At 47.1% G+C, this 20,230-nt stretch overlaps 1 protein-coding gene across 1 annotated transcript in view; it reads right to left on the bottom strand.

Annotated features, from left to right (window-relative positions):
- Window positions 1–20,230, bottom strand: part of LOC111160061 (myosin XVIIIB) — a 232,652-nt gene that overhangs the window by 95,912 nt on the left and 116,510 nt on the right. Inside the window, 5 exon segments of the mRNA XM_022522870.1 lie at window positions 5,639–5,743; window positions 9,847–9,957; window positions 13,676–13,876; window positions 14,674–14,797; window positions 18,799–18,953. Of these exon segments, the coding sequence (XP_022378578.1) occupies window positions 5,639–5,743; window positions 9,847–9,957; window positions 13,676–13,876; window positions 14,674–14,797; window positions 18,799–18,953 (696 nt within the window).

Raw genomic sequence — 20,230 nt, forward strand, 5'->3', positions numbered from 1 at the left:
AGCCCGACCCAGAGAAGTGACAGGCCACCCTCTCCCCTGGAAATGACGCTGATGCTAAAGCCCTGAGCATCTCTGAAACTCGGAAAGAGCCCCTCAGGAGACCGGAAGAAAAAGAGGGGGTAGTTTTCCAGAAAATGCAGTGTAGGTATGTCAGCCATGGGACCCAATTTCTATACACCTGGATACCTGCACCTCTCCAGAACCATTTCCTGGGATGGTTACAATGCCCCTGGAATATTCTAGGAAGAAGGTGGGGTTTGGAACAGGGTGGCCCAGGTTTTAAACCCTGGCTCACCATTTGTTGGCAGTGGTTTGGATCGTGCCACCCCTCTGAACCCCACATTCCTCGTCTATAAAAATAAGGCAATAAATAAATAAATAAACTATCCTCCATGTTGAGATAAGACAAGGATCAGGCACGATAATGGATCAGAGAGCACTTTGTATGCTGTCAAACACTTTAAAAATATAGAGAATTATAAGTATTGTCTGATGACCTAGAATGCACTCCACTAGATTTTGCATTCCTATTTCTCTGCTCCCAGTTTTGAAATCTTTGAAAAATGAGTTGGTTCTTCAAATCCAGCCTCTTTGTCCTGAGGTGTGTTTCTTTAAGTTTTAAATGCTGGTCTAATACGTGTGTGTGTGTGTGTGTGTATGTGTGTGTATACATTACACACACATACACACACATGCACGCACATAAAATATAATCTTACCTGCTGAGCTAAGATCAGAACTGGGCATTGTGCCCGGCCCTTTGTCACATGTTATTGCATTTAACTCCTGTGACAATCTCTTAAGGATAGACATTATTATTATTTTTATTGCCTTTATAAAAGCAGAGATAGCTTACATTTACAGAGAGCTTTCTAAGTGTCAGACACCACTCTAAACCCTTTACGGGAGGTAACACGTTTGGTCCTCTTGAAGACTGTGTGACATATAGTGTTGCTGTTCCCATTTTACAGATGATGGAGCAGAAGACTGCAGAGGGACAAGTAATTGGCCCAAGATCCCACCTCTAGGAAGTGGCAGAGTTTGGGTAGGAATCCGACTATCCTGACCAGAAAGAGGTCATTTCAGTGGAATGGATGATAAAAGAGGTCAGTGTTGTTCTTTAATTTAAGGGAAGGCATTGTGCAAGCACAGGGGATTGCCAGCCAGCTCAGGATCGGATGGGATCAGAAAGAGTCTTGGGTAAGTGGGAGCCCAGTGAGGTACGGGAAGGGCATTTCAAGAAGAAGCCAGGCCAAGAGCAAAAAAAAGAAGGCTGAGAAAGTCTTGTATCTCTGGTTCCAGTGATGAGGATGAGGGCATAAAACATGGAGGCGGGGCAGGTCACAGAGCAAGAGAAGTTACCTGGGGCCAGCTCATGTCTTGTGATCTAGGTGGGATTCTTATGTAATGTCTCAGGAAAATGGAGGCACAGCTGGTGAACTTGACATAAAGTAAGTGGTCTACTTAAGATGATGGTGTGGTTATGCAGCAAGGATTTGAACCTGGGCAGCTCAGCCTTAAAATGCAAAGTTTCTAACCATTGCACCGTAGTGCCTAGGGGAACATGAATCCTGATTCACTAATTTGAGCCCAGATTCTGCATTCAATCAGTGTACTCAGCATCTCTCTTATTTTTTATCTGTTCTTTCTCTTTACACATCCCAGAGTATAAAGAGCGTTCATTCTCTGCGGGGCAGGTTGGCATCAGGGACATCCTTTGATGTTAGCATTGACCACAGCTCAGATACTACAACCGACTACCAGGAAGACCCTGAAAATGCTGGCACCCTATCTCCTTTCCAGAGGGATCTTTGCAAACAGAACTCACAACAAAAATGTCAGACAAGTCGCCCTCCCCTTGATAATGAATTGTTACAAGAGAGGAGGGCAAAAAAGAGAAAGAGAGAGGGAGAGCTCATTAGGTTAATGGGAAATAAATGTCATTTTGCAAGTTTGCATTCTGTAGCACCAAGATTCAAATTTGGATAAAGCTGGTGAATAATTAACCAATAAATCTAAATGATGTTTAGTGTTGTTGTGGGAAACTATATTCAAATCTCAGCTGTTTCACCATTTATCATAAAGCCAAATTGTCTGGGGGCACTCATTAAATGTCTGTTGTCAAGGATCTCTCTGAAAACTTTAAAAATACAATCTGGAAATGCAGGCAGGGCTAAGCAACCACTTTCTAGATGAGGAGACTGAGACTGGGGGAGAGAATGGGGAATATTCTGAAAAAAATCAACATGTTCAACAAAGGGTTGATTCTAATTAACTGGACCTTAACCATTTTTAAGCAGCATAGTGCTTACAAATACAGGCTATCAAATAATACAGACTCCATTTCAAATCCGCATAGGCCACTAACAAGCTATATGATCTTGAGTAATTTGCTTTAGCTTTTGAGCCTCAATTCTATCATTTATAAGAAGGAACTAATAATGCCTTTCCCACAGAATTGTAAAAATCAAATACAGTATGTTAGAAAACATGACAATTAAATAGGTATCTATGGGACCCCTGGGTGGCTCTGTTGGTTAAGCATCTGACTTGGTTTCAGCTCGGTCACGATCTCAGGGTTGTGGGATCAAGCCCCATGTTGGGCTCCATGCTCAGTGCAGAGTTTTCTTGAAATTCTCTCTCTCTCTACCTCTGCTCCTCCCCCAGGTTGTGTTCTCTCTCTCTAATAACTAACTAAATAAATAAAATCTTTGATATCTTAAAAAAAACTTCAAAAGCAAGAGAGGAATAAAAGCAGCAGCAAAGAAAGGGGACAATAAGCCAACAAATATTAAATGCAAAATAAGAAAATAGAAATAATTGTATGTATTTCAGTCATTCCAATAAATGTAAATGAATTAGATTCTCCTATAAAAAGTCTGAGGCTAAAACACTGAATTAACAAACCATATTCACACACACACACACACACACACACACACACACACTTGGAAATGTTGGACATGAAAGAATTTTAAAAAGTCTTGCCAGGGGCTCCTGGGTGGCTCAGTGGGTTAAGTTCCTGCCTTTGGCTCAGGTCATGATCTCAGGGTTGGGAGATCAAGAACCATGTTGGGGCTCCCTGCTCAGGAGGAAGTCTGCTTCTCCCTCTGCCCCTTCCTCCTCTTATGTGTCTACACTCCCTCACTCTCCCAAATAAATCAATAAAATCTTTAAAAATAAATAAATAAATAAAGGTCTTGCAGCCAAACTAACTAAAAGACACCAAGCAAAATAAAATAAGGCAAAAATCATTCATGGAGAAAAGAGGGACCATATCACACTCAAAGGAACAATCTACCAAGGAAATAAAACAATAATAAACTTAGCTTCACCTAAAAACATAATCTCAAAATATATACATGCCCCTGGAGAAACTCTTGCCCATGTGCCCAGTGAGACATACATAAAAAAAGGCATGGCAGTTTTGTGTCTTAGAACAGAAACAACTAAATAACCACCAGCAGAAGAATGGGATTAAAAATAAAAAGAATATTGTGTAGCAGTTAAGATGAATGAATAAGAGCTCCACGTATTAACTTGGACTGGTCTCCAAACACGATACAGAAGGCAACAAAGTAAATTGCAGAATCATGTTACTGTATGTGTTTCAAGTTCAAATACTTATGCCGGGGAATCCCACGCTCCAATCACAGGATGATAGTCTCCTCTGGGAAGCAAGGAAGAAGGAAGGGGGGAGGAATGGGAGCGATAGGAATGGGAACCAAGGAGCTGCCAACTGTTTTTGAAGTGTGTTTTCTTTCCTTAAAAATATCTGAATCTGATATAGCAAATTTTTAATTTATGGGAACCCTGGGTGCTTGGTGCATAAGTGTCGGTTATATTATTCATTCTACTTTTCCATGTGTTTGGCAAATGTCTTAATAAAACATTAAAAACTACCAAATGTGATCATTTATTTAAAGGTTCCAGCTTGGTGACTAACATAAAATTAGCATTTTATTCATTTCAAGTCACCTTCTGTTTCCACAAAAAAATGTTTCATTTCAGCAACATCTATAAAAACCTTTCTGGATTACCTGCTTTGTTTCCTCCAGTGGGCCATGCTGAACAGAACGCCTCTTTCGACCAGCGACTGGCCACTATTGTTCTAGAACCAAATATTGGTCTGGGCTCTCCTGCATTAATTTTAAAGAAAGATCCCCAATGGTTCTGCACCCAATGGCCTGGTTTGCTTGGCTGAGACACTAGAAAATTCAGAGCAGGAAGATGACAAAGCTTTCCTGTGGATTCCTTCAGCTTCCAACCCTGACACTCAATGCTACCGTGGTCCTGCTCTAGGATTCACTCACTTAATCAATTAAAAAAATTCAGGGGCACCTGGGTGGCTCAGTTGGTTAAGCATCTGCCTTTGGGTCAGGTTATGATCCCAGGGTTCTGGGATCAAGCCCTGTGTTGGGCTCCTCGCTCAGTGGGGAGACTGCTTCCCCCTTCCTGTTCCCCCTGCTTGTGCGGTCTCTCTCTCTCTCTCTCAATGCCAAATAAATAAAATCTTTTAAAAGATCCATATTGAGCACCTATGTCTAAGTCCTGGTTTGAAGAGGGGCCCAGATTCCTCTGTGCTTAACAAGAGTAACTCTGCTGATAGACAGCGAGATCATTGCTAATTAAACAACTGTGTATGCCCGTTAAGAAAAGACCTTAAAACACACTCCTGTGATACTTTAAAAGAAATCACAGAAGCCACAGGCATCTCTCTCTGGTGGTGGGGTTTTATGCAGTGGCAGCTCAGGCAGGGTAAGGAATATTTGGGCGATGGAGGAGTGATTCCTCCCACCTGGGAAATCAGGAGCTGGCACTAGGCTCTGCTGTCTACTTAACTTACAGCTGTAGATTTTTGTTTTTTTTTCAAAGGGGAAGGTTGATTTTTGTGCTCAAGGGACATTCAGTCGTGGCTATAGACATTTCTGGTTGTCACAATGAAAGGGGGACGGTATGCTGCTGGCATTTAGTAGGGGGAGGCCAGAGATGCTGTTCAGCACCCCAGGGAGCATGAGACCGCCTCCCTACAACAAAGGATGGTGTGGCTTGAAATGTCCACAGTGCCACAGTTGAGAACCTTGGGATACGGCCATGGCAACCTTCCCACAGGTCTCTGCCCTCTAGTAACTCAGAGTGGTTCACTAGATCACCCAAAGCCATGTAGACAGAAGGGGCCCCAGCTAGGGTCTTAAGCCCCATTTACTTGACTCTGAGCCTGGTTGCCTCTAGCAACAGTCTTGTTCTCACAGCTGTGAACATAGTCGCCATTCACATTCACCTCCTTAAAGCAAGGGCTGCTTACCCTCCCTTCCTCCCCGACAGCTGCTGAAGGCAAGGCAATCTCGTCTGTTCCTTCTGGCTTGGCATACTTTGTTTATTCTCCTGGTCCTTCCAAGAACACTGCTGTGTGTGGACCCCAGAAGGTCTCCTTTGAAGAGCCAGTGAGGGTGGACAGGGCCAGAATCGATGGGCCAGAGGACACTTGGAGGAGCAGGTGGAGGCTGGCTGAACTGACTGGCCTCTGGCTCTTCCTGAAGACTTACTGCACTGTCCTCCCTCCTCCAACCCATCTCTCTGAACAAGGCCTGGAGGCAGGGAGTGTTCTCTCAAACACCTGCTGGTGCTTCCCTCTTACCTGATCACAGAGGGTTCCAATCAAGCCTTCCAAATCCTGCTTCTCATGGAGGACCATCTGCTTCTCCTCGTACTCTTGCTCCAGCTGCATTTCCAGCTGGCGGAGCTGCAGGCACAAAGGGCAGACACAGACATAGGAGAAATGAGCTCCATCTGGACAAAGTCCACAAGACAGGGAGACCATCTGGAGGAGGGGGGAATGTGAAGTTCGCAGCCCCTTTCCACAAAGGACGTCCTAGCGGTTGCGGCGGGGGGTGTCTTTGTTGGAGAACTCAGGAGCCTAAAATCTTGGGAACCTGACAGCTATGGGTAGAGCTGGCCAGTGATGGCGAGACCCTGCCACTCACCATGAAGCTCTCGGCCCCAGTTCTCCACCCATTCTCCAACAGTTGTTTTCTTCCTATGCCATGATATTTGCAAATCTTGGCACTCTGACTTTTTAAGGCTTTGGGCAACATTATAACCAACGTATTAAAATGTAGCCACCTTCTTTATCAAATAGACTGTGGATCCATTAAAAAAAGAAGAAGAAGAAGTTTGCATTTGCCATTACTTGGTGTGGATTACATGTTCAGATCTCTCCCAAATTCCTATGTTGAAATTCTAACCCCCTGTGTAGTATTATCTGAAGATGCAGGGTTTTGGAGATAACTGGGTTTAAGTGAGGTCCGGAGGGTAGAGCCCCCGTGCTGAGATCAGGGCCCTTATAAGAAGAGATCGCAGAGAGCTTGCTTCTTCTGTCTCTCTCCACCACCTGAGGACACAGCAAGAAGTCAGGTGTGTGCACACCAGGAGGGGGACCCTCACCAGATGCCCAATCTGCTGACACCTTGATCTTGGACTTCCCAACCTCCAGAATGGTGAGAAATGAATGTTTGCCATTTCAGCCCCTGGTCTCTGATACCCAGTTAGAGCAGTCCAAACAGACTAAGACATTTGGCTCCGGGCAACTCCTTTCACGGCTCTGATTTCTCTCATCACTCAGCAAAGGCAGCTGTTCCCCCCTAAAGTGAATATCCCACCATAACCACTTTGCACCCTCTCTTCCCCGCCAGCCTCTCACCTGTATGCTGCCTGGCCCACCCCTTCGTCCTCCCTTTCCATGCTGTATCAATGACCCTATTGCCCAGAGGGGCAAACTGAGTCTGAGCGACGATCTGAGGCCCCTTCTCCTAAGTCGGTTGCCGCCAAGAGCAGTTAGCGTTGTATCTCTTGACCCTGGCTCTTTTGCCACCCCAGAGAGCCATCCCAAATCCCACCCAGGTCACTAAAACAATTGATTTCCTGCCATGGTGAGAGACAGATGGAGCAGAGCAGCTGCTAGATGAAGTTCACGTGAGTGTCTGCCGTCAGGAGAAAGTACCTTTCTCTGACCTCGCTCTCTCCCTTTATAAATCTGTCCACGGAAAAGCTTTGGGGGGGCCTGGGTCACATCTCCACCTCATCGGGGCCTCAGCTCAAGGCACTCATGATGCTTTGAGGCACTTTTAGAATGCACCAGCAGTTGTGCAACCTTCACACGAGGGCATGGGGCAGGGACGGAGGGCTTCCATCTCCTGACCCATGGAGGGCAAACAAAGTAGTAATTGATGGTCACTTATGTAGAAAGCAAGTCCATTTCAAAACTTTAAGAGTGAGAGACACAAGGCCCTCTGCTTGTATCCACTTTTAAAGTGCAGCCTGGCAAAGCTAAAACACATTTTGAAAAATACACAAAATAATAAAAACTCTGTATCCAACCAGGCAAAGCTTTCTGGAGTGTGTTCTGCAGGACATCTCCCCATGGTATTCACAAGCATGATGGGTACGTAGGTGGAGGAAAGTCCATGCTAGGAGTGTGGGACCATGGGGCTAACAGTTCTTCGGTGCAAGACTTATCAGAGCCTTTGGCAAATTTGTGTGCAGGAAGAGCTCAAGGATGTAGCATTGCCCAAGGCTGACTTCTATCAGTGCTTCCTAAAGTGGCCTTCCATGGTCTAAACATTTGCAAAAGAAAAAAAAAATTAAATCTAGCATTTTTAGTAAGAGACTGGGCTTTGGAGTGAGACAGACCTAAGCTTCAAGTCCTAGCCTGGCTACTTCCTAGCTGGGTAACTTTGGGCCACTGGCTTCACCATTCTGAACTCTGGTTTCCTCATCTGTGAACCAGGACCATAAACCTCGCAGTGTTCTTCAGAGGAGCAAAGAAGCTGATGGACATCAAGAACCCAGCCGGGTGCATCGAGCCCACTGGGTGTTCAAAGAATCCCATTCATTTCTCCCAGATATGTGAGAACAGAAAAAAAGCTGAAACTGGCTCCTCGATGCAAACTCCCAGCACTTTATAATTTACAATAACTCCCAATACTTTACAGTTTACAAGCTACTGCCCGTTTTTTTATCTCATCTTCTCAATAGCAGAGGAAGGCAGAACATTTTCTATCATTGCTCCCATGTCTCAGATGAGAAAACAGAGCCTCAGGGAGGTTCTAGAGACTTAACTCAGGGACGCACAGATCTGGATGAGTCTAAAATTGTTGACCCTTTCTTTCCAAGGGTAGGGTACTACAGCAGTCAGATCTGCTTGAGGATGTGCTCAGTGAGACCACCATCTCCTGCCAAGGTTCTGATAATCACCAAGATGCCCTTCAGTCGTGCCCAGGAGGATGCCCAGCTGTGGGCTCTGTAGGGTGCCAAGGCCGCATGCCCTCCTTCTCTTGGATGGATGAATCACACCCAGGAGCCAGGGAACCACCACGCTGGTTCACTAGCTCTTCTGAAGGGCCCACTGCCCAGAAATCTGCTATTACTTGGAAGTTTCCAGCAAACAAGGATTCCATTTACCAAACTGTGCATTGTTTCCCCATCTGACGTCTCCCTGAGTCTTCAGTGTGACCCTGCCCTTAGTCACACTATCTTATCTTATGGATGAGAACAGTGAAGCTCTTTAGCAAGGTTATGTGGTTCCTCCAATGCCCCACACTTGGGAGTTGATGACCTTGGGACCTGACCCAAGCGTGACTTGACCCCATGATTCCAATTAAAGTAGCAGCATGGGCTTTCTCATGTGTCTTATACATTGGCTCCGAGTGACCAGCACTGGATACAGAGCAAGGAATCAAGGGCTAGCATGGATTTCAGTAGCAGTTAAGGTTTTTAAATCACTTTCCCAAGATGGCACAGTTGTTAAGGTGGAAGGGCAGAGATCCAAAACAAGAGTCTGGGAATTCCAACACCCAGGCCCTCAAGCCCTACAGTCTAGAGGTCTTCCCCAGACAGACCACCGAGGGAGCCAATCATAGGAGTCAGCTTTGAGAAATGCTCCTCTGCCCCTTCTTGGGATCCGACTGCAGACCAGACGATGAAGGACCTGGAGGGATCCCCCAGTGAGAAAGCCTGTTCACTGAGCCATAACCCACAGCTTTCCAACCACTCCACTTAAAAGATTCATCTTCTATTCACATCAGTCAATGCATCTCTAAGGATGTTTATCTCAGCGTTGGTTAGAGTAACAGAAAATCTGAAAATCCTCAATGCCCAACTATGGGAGATTTGTTGAACAGATGACAGCATGGGCCTAAGGTGGACTGCTTCTAAAGCTCTTCAGTGAGCTTCAGTAAGTGAGATCTGTGTTTGCCGACACGGAAAGAGGCCCAGGACAAACCGCTGAGTGAAAATAGCAGGCTTCAAGAAAGCATGACCCCATTTAGGGAAAACGATATCTCAATAAATATGTATGTGTGTGTGTACAATGACAGAGAGCTATGAAATGACTTTTAAAATAGTAATAATGATGGTTTCTAGGTGGTACGATTGCAAGGATTTATTGCTTTCTTAACCACGGTTTGAAATGTCTGTAGGAGCTTGGATGAAGTGTAGGAAATGATTTGCAAAGGAAATAGCCAGAAGAAACAAGTCCCCTCCTTGAAACCTGTAAGTCCTTAAGTCCTTACCCAAGGTATAAAGCCACATGGCATTATGGGCTTTTGGCAGAAATCTTGGGGTGATGATGCTTGACAGTTCCAGAGACTTCTGGAAGTTCTAGAACCATATTAAAGATATGTACTTCTGCTCTAGCACCCCTGACAGTGAAGGTCTTAAGTGGTTGCAGGAATGGTCTACCCCCAGGCCCTAGAATCCACCCCTCCCCCCACCCCACTCAAAGGAAGATGGCACCAGAACCAGGTGCTAGACCAGGGCCTGGCAGGGCCCATAGTGCTGTTCACATACCCGCTTCTGGCAGGACTGGCGGACATCTTCCAGCTCTTCCTCCTGGTCCTCACGGTCCTTCTGGTGCATCTGCTTCATCCGCTCGATCTCCAGCTCAAACCGCTGGCGGAGCTGGGGGGCGGCAAGGGCAGAGGCTCATGAGGGTGACCCACACAAACCATGTCAGCTGGGTATCCCACCTGCATTTTTCATTTCTAGAGTGTGGGGAGGAGAGCCAAGTCATCCCCCAGGGGCCCGGGAAGGTCAGAAATGATAGATAAATAGCCCACGCACTGCCACATCCCTTCCTGCTGTCATTACAAGCCATCACTAATCCATCACACTCTTTCCCACTGAATTTCGATGGAAGACTCCTTCAGGGTCCTTCTCAACCCTTTTAACATGAAACAGATGTGTCATCCCTGGAGCAAGCCTCGGTGAGGGTTTTTTGGATGGATGGATGGATAGACGGATAGGTGGGTGGATGGAAGGTTGAACAAAAGTTTATTCATGAATACAGGAAACCCTGCAGAGGGAGATCACTTGCCCAAAATGTCACCTTGGACAATCCACTTTGCCTCTGGTTACTTGGTGGAAAACGACCACCTCAGGATGCTTTTACGAGAATCCGATGAGATCACCCACATAAAACACCTAGCACATTGCCTGGCACACAAATATGACATTCTCTTTTGAAAACAGACAGAAATGACAGCCCCCCTCACTTCCTGGAAGACAAAATTAAGAACTGTGTGCCTATGAAGGAGAAAAGTCTTTTAAATGAGAACCTCCAAAACTTGCTCAGAGCCTATAAAGAGCCACAGTGCACAGTGTTTAAAACTGTGTGACGTTGCATAGAAGGTTCTAGAATTGGAAGCAGATGTCATGGGTTCTTGCTGCCCTTCAAGGTGTTCCTTTCTTGATCTTGGTAATTGAGGGACTGACCCAAGCTCTTGCTTCTCAAATTCTGTGGCATATTAGCCCTAAGTAATGCAATTTTTAAAAATTTCTATTTCAGGGCTTCACCTTAGACCTACCAGATCAGAATCTTCAGCGTACAGGCTCCAAGAATCTACACTTCCAAGCTTCCATTTATCTGGACTCTAATGCCTGGTCATGGTGCAGCATTTGGAACTCTATACCTTAGATGGGTTACAATGTAGAAACTAACTTTTTGATCACTTACCACACCACCCAGAGCCTCTCACCAAACCTTCAGAAGATTACAATTGCTGTCCCTCATGTGGAAATTCAGTTGCAAAAACAGTGTTGGTCTTTTAAAATGTTGACAATAGGGGTGCCTGGATGGCTTAGCAGTTAGGCATCTGCCTTTGGTCAAGACATAATCCCAGGGTCCTGGGATCGACCCCCGCATTGGGCTCCCTACTCGGCGGGAAGCCTGCTTCTCCCTCTCCCACTCCCCCTGCTTGTGTTCCCTCTCTTGCTGTCTCTCTCTCTCTCTGTCAAATAAATAAGATCTTTAATAAAATAAAATAAAATGAAATAAAATAAAATGTTGACAATATTCTCTACCATGCAGGACCATGGTGGAGAGGCAAAAGGATAGCGTAGCACAGAGCCCTTATTCCAGTTCCTGGCATAAAGTAAGCTCGCTTTAAATGTCAACCTCCTTCCTCGCCTCCTTTAAAATGACAGAGGTTATGGGAAGATAATCCAAAATGAGGAGCTTAAGCAAGTAAATATTTCTTTTTCATTTTTTTCGAGCCTCTTGGATAGTCCTGACATCTGCAATACCATTTATGTCCACCTTATATGAGTTAACATAAAATTCCCTGGAAAAAGTGCTGTATTGTGATCAATAAATATCTCCCAGATGTCTACAAGGGTACAATGTGGCACGAGGTTCTGGGTGAAGCTGAAGATAGATTCGAGCATTGTGTCAGCCTCGCCTTCTGTGTACACTAAGGATGGAAAATTAGGAAGGATACACTAACTTTTGGGTCTCTCGGGTCACAGGAGTACATTTCTGCTCCTGAGTTCCGAGGGGTCCCCTGGTGGTATCTTGAAGAACTCACAGAATTTTCCAAAGCCCTCGCTTTATTCTTGACTTCAGGTTGCTATCAAGCTGTGCCATCCTCCAAGTCCCTTAAAATAATCTACACAGATTCCACCTCCTTCATGAGCCTCCGTGGATTCCTAGCTGGAGCTGGGGGAAGCCAGGGGATGGGCAAGGCTCCAGTTTCACTATATGGAGGAGGAGACCAAAGTCTAGAGAAGACAGAGGGCTTGCTTAAGGTCAAAGAGACTGAGCTGCCTTAAGGACACCTTGTCAATGTGAACATATTCCAGCTCCTTGAATGCCACAGGACTTTCCTGCCCCAAGGCCTTGGCACAGGTTCTTCCTCCTGAAAGGAACTTTCTCGGTGCCAACTTGGACCCATCTTTCAGGAAATGTCTCTTCCTCCAGGAAGTCTTCCTTGATTGTTCCCCCAATCCTGCTTCCAAGACTGAATACGCAAATTCAACTTTCTCCTGATACTCAACATGACTATAAACTTCCAGAAGGCAGAAAGCACATCTGTCTTGTTTTGTTTTGTTTTGAGAGAGAGAGTGGTGGGGAGGGGCAGAGGGAGAGGGAGAAAGAGAGACTCCCAGGCAGGTTCCAGGCTGAGCACGGAGCCTGATCCAGGGCTCAATCTCACAACCCTGAGACCATGCCCCAAGCCAAAATCAAGAGTCAGATGCTTAACTGTCTGAGCCACCCAGGAACCCATGTCTTGTTTACACCTGAATTCTTAACGTCCACACCTTGCATGATGCAAAGTAGGCACTTAATAAATTCCTGTAGGCTGAGTGAGTTAAAGGAACTCGGTTTTCTGAACTGCTTCAGACTCTGTCCCTCCATGCCTGCCACACCCGGGTCTCAGGACTTAATGGGTTTCCTGCCAGTGGAGTGAGGGTAAGTGAGAAGCCAGACCAGATGCCCCCGCCTTCTCACTCCCTCCCTCCATGGAACCAGAGCTGCTCAGAGTTCATCTGCTTTCCATATTCGTGCTACCTGGTCAGATTTTCTCGAAAAGAGGGTCTCCGCCATACAACCGCTTTGAAATCATTGCCGCTCATGAAATGCCACATGAGAAGTTTCTTTCCAGCTAAACCTCAGGAAAAGCTGGTTTGTTTTTTTACCTTGGGATAGCAAACATCACAAAACTCACATTTCTTTTTTCTCTCTGGCCACCAAAAAGTTTAGAGCTGAACCCATTAAGGGGATAAGATCACATGCTTTCTGTGTCTGCATATTAATTCACCATCCCCAAACCTCTTTGGTGTCTATTTGAGTGTGTTTTTCCAGCTTAGATCATTTTATTTATAATTTTTCTGTTTTAGGAGGCACACGTTCTATAAGCCGCTTCGAATTCTTTGTGGCATGAAACGGGCACATCAACAAATAAGCCCACAAAGAAAATCTTCATTGGATACTTCACTGGTATTAATGTAGTCGATATTCCTGCCTTCTTCCCATTAATGATTTTCTGTTCCCCAAAGATGAGAGTGCCAGTCTTCCTGGAAGTAGCAGGTGCTATGGGAGTCAGAGGGTTCGTGTTCCAGATCCCATCCCCGGCACCCCCGCTGTGTTTCCAAGCCTCAGCTTCTACATCTATGAGGTGGGGATCACATTGGTTTCTGGCCCTGGCAGGATGGGAGGAGTGGGCTGGATCAGGAAGGCTCTGGATGCCAGACCTGGAGGTTGAGAGGGTTTCGGGGCTAATAGGGAACCACAGCAGAATAAGGAGCAGCTGAGTGAGGTAAGGTGCTGGCGTTGCATTTCAATAACCCCCTTCTGCACTGGAGCCAGTCTGGGACAGGGCCTAGGACAGAGCTTTCCTACCTGCTCCAGCTGCTTGATGGTGTTTTCTTGCTGGTTCTGGATTTTCTGTTGCTCAAGGGCACTGGATTCCAGCTTCCAGAGCCTCTCCTTCAAGCCAGCGACACAGCTCTCCCCCAGGGAGGACAACCCCAACAGCTCCCGCTTTTGGGCCTGCAGCGTCTCCACCTCCTGCTTCAGCTTCGAGGTTTCCTGCTCCTTTTGCTGCAGAGACCAAGGGGGGTGGAGATCCAGAGTCACGTGATCATGCATCCCATCCACCGTGGGACAATTTGCCATCCCTACCTCAGCCTGGAAACTCCGGCAAGAGCCCCTGTGGGACACCAAGGGCTGCTCCCTGGGACAGCTCACACCAGTAGGGGCGGGGGCCTTTGTAGGGGAGCAACGCCACGGCCCCCAGAGTTAGATCTCAAAGCGCATAAAGGGAGTGTTTGCCCATTTGTGAGCTGTGTATCTGCCGAGAGGCAAGTGACATCTCAAGGACTGCCACACTGGGGCAGTGAGCCGAGGTGTCCAGAAATGACTCATCCAGGTTAGAAAGTCAACTCTAGGATCAAAGAACTTGGGGCTAGATCAAGAAATTGCTGAATGCCAGGATGAGCTCTCTCTTGGGGGTAGCAGGGATAAGGATAAGGAGCAAATGAATAAAGTGCCCAAGTCATATTTTAATAAAATCCCTCTGCATGGGAGCCTGCATAGATAGGACAGGGCGCTGCCCCTGGATGAGGTGACAGGGACTCATTCTTTCCCCGGCCTCTCCTATCTCCCAGGTGGGTACCTTGAAAGTGCTCAGATCCTCTGACAATCACTCTTTCAATGACAGTTGTCTTAAGGCACCCCGGAACCCATGACTCCAGCTGGCTGGCAGACCAGCCTACCCCTGCCACCCCACCCCAAGGTTCTCTCCCTGTCACTATTTACCTTGGGTGAAAGAGGGGGCGGTTTTCCTGGAAACCAGCAACTAAAAGCCTAGAGGGCTCCATGCCCTTCCCATCCCTTACCTTCAGCTGTTGCTGAAGCTGGCCTAGTTCCCACCGGATGCTGGTGTTCTCCTGGGTCACTTTTTCCCGAAGACCCTTCTCAAACACAGACTCCCCCAGGGCCTGGGCCAGCTGCATATCAAACCTGTTCAAGCAGAGGGCATGTCATGGCATTGGGGGGGGGTCCCTGGGGCATGAGGGGCGGGCAAGGGCTGGACAGAGGCAGTGAACTTATCGGCAGCCACGAGAGAGAGAAAGAAAAAGAGAGGGAGGGAGAGAGAGATGAGAGTTTGCACTCAGTGCTTTTATCTAAGGTTGTAGATGGGCAGGAGGAATCTAGAATGTCAGAGGGCAACTTTTAGGGCTCAGATAGAGCTTCTCCAAATATAACAGAGACTTGTATAAAACACGATAAAATACATAAGTGAAAACCAGGGTAGAATAGATAACAGAACAGATAACAGGAAAAGAAGAACATACAGAAAGATAGAAAAACCTCATCTATCGGGTTTCCCCATATACAGGCTTGGGGTCTAATAGTCACTGATGGGGGAAGGAATGGAAGTATATATTTGCACAAACAAGAGAGAGTCTATACTGTGTCTCCTATAGGAGATTGTCTGTCTCCTGTAGCCATCAGCTATATCAGAGCCCAGTGATTATTGATAAAAGGCTGGACACTACTACATTCGGTCTTGTCTTCATTTGGTTCCCCAGTAAAAAACACAGAGACTCGACGGTCCTCTTCAGGGCTGCCCTGGGAATCAGGAAATGCCTCATTTGGGGCCCACCTGCCCCTGCACGATGGTGACTGCCAAGTGTGAAGCACCTCCTGGATTTGACATCATTCTATGCAGTTGCCTTGAACTTCTACCCCTCTCCTAGATGAGGAAATCAGTAGAGGAGGCTCTCTGCCAAGCCTCAATAAGGTATGACCTTGGTCACTTGCCCTCGGGCCACATGGAAACCCCTATGGAGAGTTCCCTGGGCACGACCAGCCTGGCTGAACTGGGCATGGGGTCTGGGCCCTAGCGGGAAGAAAGTCTCCCCTGTTACAAGACTATCCAATGTATCTTAACACCAGATGGTCATTCAAAGCCTCAGACTCCCAAGAGAGCCCATCATGGGAGGACGAGGGAGTCCTCCTGTTGGAAGAGCCCAGGAGCTTTCTCATTGGCTGATGGTGACGTCATTCAAGGCCACCTGAAAAGGGAAACATCATGGTGGTAACAATGGTGTGGAGTCCCAGAGTGCCAGGCTCTGTACTGGGTCCATGTAGTAAGGATTCAGCAAGAAACATGTGATGATATGGATTTTACAGAAGAGGAAGCTGAAGTTCAGACAGGCAGAGTGATTTGGCCCCAAATGCCAGGCAGGGTCCAGGTCTGTTGCTGTCTTAGCTAGCCCCCCATCTAACTGGTACAGTTGGGGACAGACAGTGGGGGCTAGCCAGTGAGAGGGTTCCAAGGAGGCCCTGGCCTAACAGGCTACCTAATGCCAAAGAATGGCTCCTACAGAGACCCGAACTTCTGGAACACACTGACTGACAAACTGCATGAGGCCAGATGGATTCCCACACCCACTTCACCCCACCTAAAGCAGGCCTGGGTCCTAACCTCCAGTGAGTGTGTGAGTCGGTGAGCCCAGCCCAGGCCTCACAGCAAGGAAGCAGGCTGGGAGTTCCATCGGCCCTCGGAACAGAGCTCTGTGACCCGTGGAATAACCATGGCAACAAGAAGCCAAACCCAGATGGAACCACTTTGGGTGGCTGTGAACTTAGATGCCACGGTGGGGAGATAGGGGAACTGTGGTGGACATCAGTCCACCAGGGCCCAGCAAACTGAGGCGGCGGCTACCTCTACAGTTTGATTAGACTTAGAGAGATAGGAGGAAGGGTTGCTCCCTTCTAGATCTTTCCCCACTACATTTTGCCTGACTTCCCATCATTAGAGCAAGGCTTCTATCGTCCATCGGCTCCCTGCTAAAATGTTGGTCCACTGAGACAGATAATGACTGCTGTTTGCAACGAGCTTCAGAACATGAATTAATGTCTGCCAGGAGAGGGAGAGGGAGAGGGAGAGGGAGCACCACAGGACAAGTAAGTCTCAGGGGGAAACAATTTAAGTATGAAGAAATGGGGATTTTCCCAGGGGAGCCCCATCAGGAGGGTCTTGAGTGCCTAGAATGGAGGATTCTGCCCGAGGAGTGTCAGGGAAAGACCAGAGAGATGGAATTTCCGGGTCGCAAAAACTCCATGGAAAGCTCCCATCCTCATCGAAGAGTGAAAACCATCCACATAACTCCTCAGAATAGGAGCAGAGGGTCACCTGGGTGGCTCAGTTGGTTAGGCATCTGCCTTCAGCTCAGGTCATGATCCCGGGATCCAGGGATCTAGCCCTGTGTCAGGCTCCCTGCTCAGCAGGGAGTCTGCTTCTCTCTCTCCCTCTGCCCCTTCCCTGCCTGCTTATTCTCTCTCTCTCTCAAATAAATAAATAAATCTTTTTAAAAATATTAAAAGAACTGGAGCAGAACCCACAGATGAAAGCTGATATTATCATAACTGGCAGAAACCCTGAGGGGAGGCTGGAGTCCCCATGTCTGCATTTATAGATGGGGTCTGCAGGAGTTATTCTTTTTTTTTTTTTTTAAGATTTTATTTATCTGACAGAGAGAGAACACAAGTAGACAGAGCAGCAGGCACAGGAAGAGGGAGAAGTAGGCTCCCTCTCAACCAGAGAGCCCAACATGAGGCTCAATCCCAAGACTCTGGGATCATGACCTGAGCCAAAGGTAGACGCTTAACTGACTGAGCCACCCAGGTGCCCCTATAGAAGCTATTCTTCAGCAATAAGTCCAAGAACTCCTTAGGAACCTCAGCCTTTCTCTGGCCTAGAGAGGAGATACCATTTGACAAGGTCACATAGGACATGGCCAACGTAGGACAAAGCCATTTTCCCCACCGCAATGACAAGATTCAGCTGAGTCCCCAGGAACATGAAAAAGGAAACAGAGTCAGATATCAATAAAAGATTAAAGAAACCTCTCTTGTTTTGGAAGGCCATTGCTAACAACCCCCTCAAAGATCTTTTTTTTTTTTTTCACATGAAGAAGCCAGCTCAGAAAAGTTCCAAGTGAGAGAAATAATATTTAATTACACAGACCAAGTTCAAAATCTATGCCACTCCCATGAAAATATAACTCAGCTTGCCCCTTCTTGCATCTCTCGTAACATTTTTCTGAATTTTCTTCCCAGACTGTTTAAAAGAGGCTGTGTCTCATCTCTTTGTCTCCTATGAAGTCTCCATTGGAGGTCATCTAACTCAAAACGGGACTGGGCTTCCAACACAGCAAGCGTGCCCAGGCTTAAATGAGCTTGGGCACTGAGGTTTTGCAGACGGATGCTCCTGGGTCCCCATCTAGGTTCTACCATTTGGGGAGCATGGGAACCAGAGTGCCGCTTCAAGATGGGCATCATGTTCATGCACAAGGCTCCATCTGTCTGTGCCAGAGCTGTTCATGTGATCTGAGAGCTGAGGCCCTAACTGCCGAGAGCAGTGAGTGGATTTTTGGCCTCCCCATTCTGTGGCTCCGTGTCCTACAATGGGGCTAAGAATCAGACGTCAGTTCATTGGGTCTACCAACCATATCATTTAGTCCTCACTGGTATGGTGTGTTCTGCCCCCTGACCCGAGGATGAGAAACTGAAGCTCAAGGGGTTGAAAGATTTGTCCAAGGTCAGACAACTGGAAAAGGGCATGGTGAGGTCTTAAACTGGGGTAGCGTGACATCAGGGCTCGCTCCCCCAACCACCATGCTAGGGTGTCCTCACCCTCCAGAACCTATTCCTCACTTGATAAACAGGGATGTTGAGGCCCTGAGAGGCCAAGAAAGCTCCCCAAGGTCATGTGGCTATCTGGGTAACAGGAAGGAATCTCTTCTTGCTGCATATGTGGGAGAACCTTATAGGAATAAGATGTGAGTGGTGGGGAGGATATTAAGGGCCAGACAAGGGCATTAGGCCTTGTGGATGAGGAGCCCTGATGGAAGGGAGGGGGCCTGAAGAGGAGAACCTGGAGACCCCAGAAGACCCCCGCACCAATATAGCCCACCCTGGAGCCCCCACGAGGGGAGTGTCATGCAACTCACTTCTTCTGCTTCTTCTCAAGCTCGTGATTTCGGCTCTGATGGTTCTCCAGCTGAAGGCGGGTGTCCTCCAGGTCACAGGTCAGATGGTGGCACTTCCTCTTGTGTTGGTGGGCCATTTTCTTGGCCCCCTCATAGGCGCTCTGCAGCTCCGCAAGCTGTGGGAGTCACAGAATGAATTACCCCGCTGGGTCTGCACTTGAACGGACTTTCTACTTGGTACTTCAAGTAGCTGCCATCACTACAGTGAGTGTGGTGGAGAGAACAGGTGCTAGGGTCAGAGACACCCAGACAGGACCACTTTCTGCCTGTGTCTCCACAAGGAAGCTGCTTCTCTGACCCTGTCTGCTCAGGGGGAAGATGGGGGCAGGGGCGATTGCATCCAACTCTTGGGGTCGTATTGAAATTGCCTCCATAATAATTCTGCCAAAGTGTCCATAGATTCTACCCAAGCCCTGCCTCAACACGACAGCCCCATGAGCCTGCAGTATTAATACCCTCCTCCGTGGGCTTCATCTCTGAGCCATGTGGAGATTAGCCCAGAAGCAGTCAAAATAGTACATCTCAAGGCTCTACCCAGGAACCCCATGAGACAGTCTGTAAAGGTTCAGGCCGTAAATGGCACTTTCGACGGCCCAAATTACACAGCAATACACATAACCATAAACAAACAGAAAAGCAAAGCCTCTCGCCTCTTCCTCAAGGAAAAGCCCTCCCAAATGTCCTAGTTTAAATCTGGGAAAGAGGACAACTCAGCACACTTGCTTTGAAGAAATGGCCTCATTAAAGAATTTCTTTAAATAAGCAAAACTCTGAGTTAATGAAGCCTGTAATTCTAAATTCAGTATTTGAAGGCAAATGGGATGTTTTCTTATATTCTGTAGCTCAGAAAAGGTTGCAGCTTTATTACTTCTTAATGCAGCATGAATAACTCCCCCCTTCCTTGGGGAAACTGACCCGCCTTTATAATTTGTTACTAAAGAACTCCGCAGTTCCCTTGTAGTTGGGTTTATCCACAGCTCAGGATGACTTTGAGGACTACAGAATAATGTCTGGCTTGGAAGTGACCACAAAAACCATCATCAGCAGGGAGAATCCTGACCTTCCATTGTTTATAAAACCCCCATATGATCTCACCCTGGCCCCCCTCTGCATGGTGGTCACATAATGCTTTTCTCTCAGTGAGGAGATACACTTAACAGCAGTACAGGCAAGTAGGACCTCAATTCTCAAGGTGCTCATCACTGATGGGGGTGGGGAACCCAGAAGTGAGCAGATAATTATAATACATCATGATGAGGTTTATACTTGGGGACACAATTCAAGGGCACCCAACCAGTCTGTATCAGGGGAGACTTTCTGAAGGGAAGGACATATAAACTCACATCTTAAGGATAGTTGGAGGTATCCAGGTCAGGGAAGGAGAATATTCTAA

Source organism: Enhydra lutris, unplaced genomic scaffold (assembly GCF_002288905.1).
Source record: "Enhydra lutris kenyoni isolate GAN:26980312 unplaced genomic scaffold, ASM228890v2 scaffoldscaffold73, whole genome shotgun sequence".
NCBI lineage: Eukaryota > Metazoa > Chordata > Mammalia > Carnivora > Mustelidae > Enhydra > Enhydra lutris.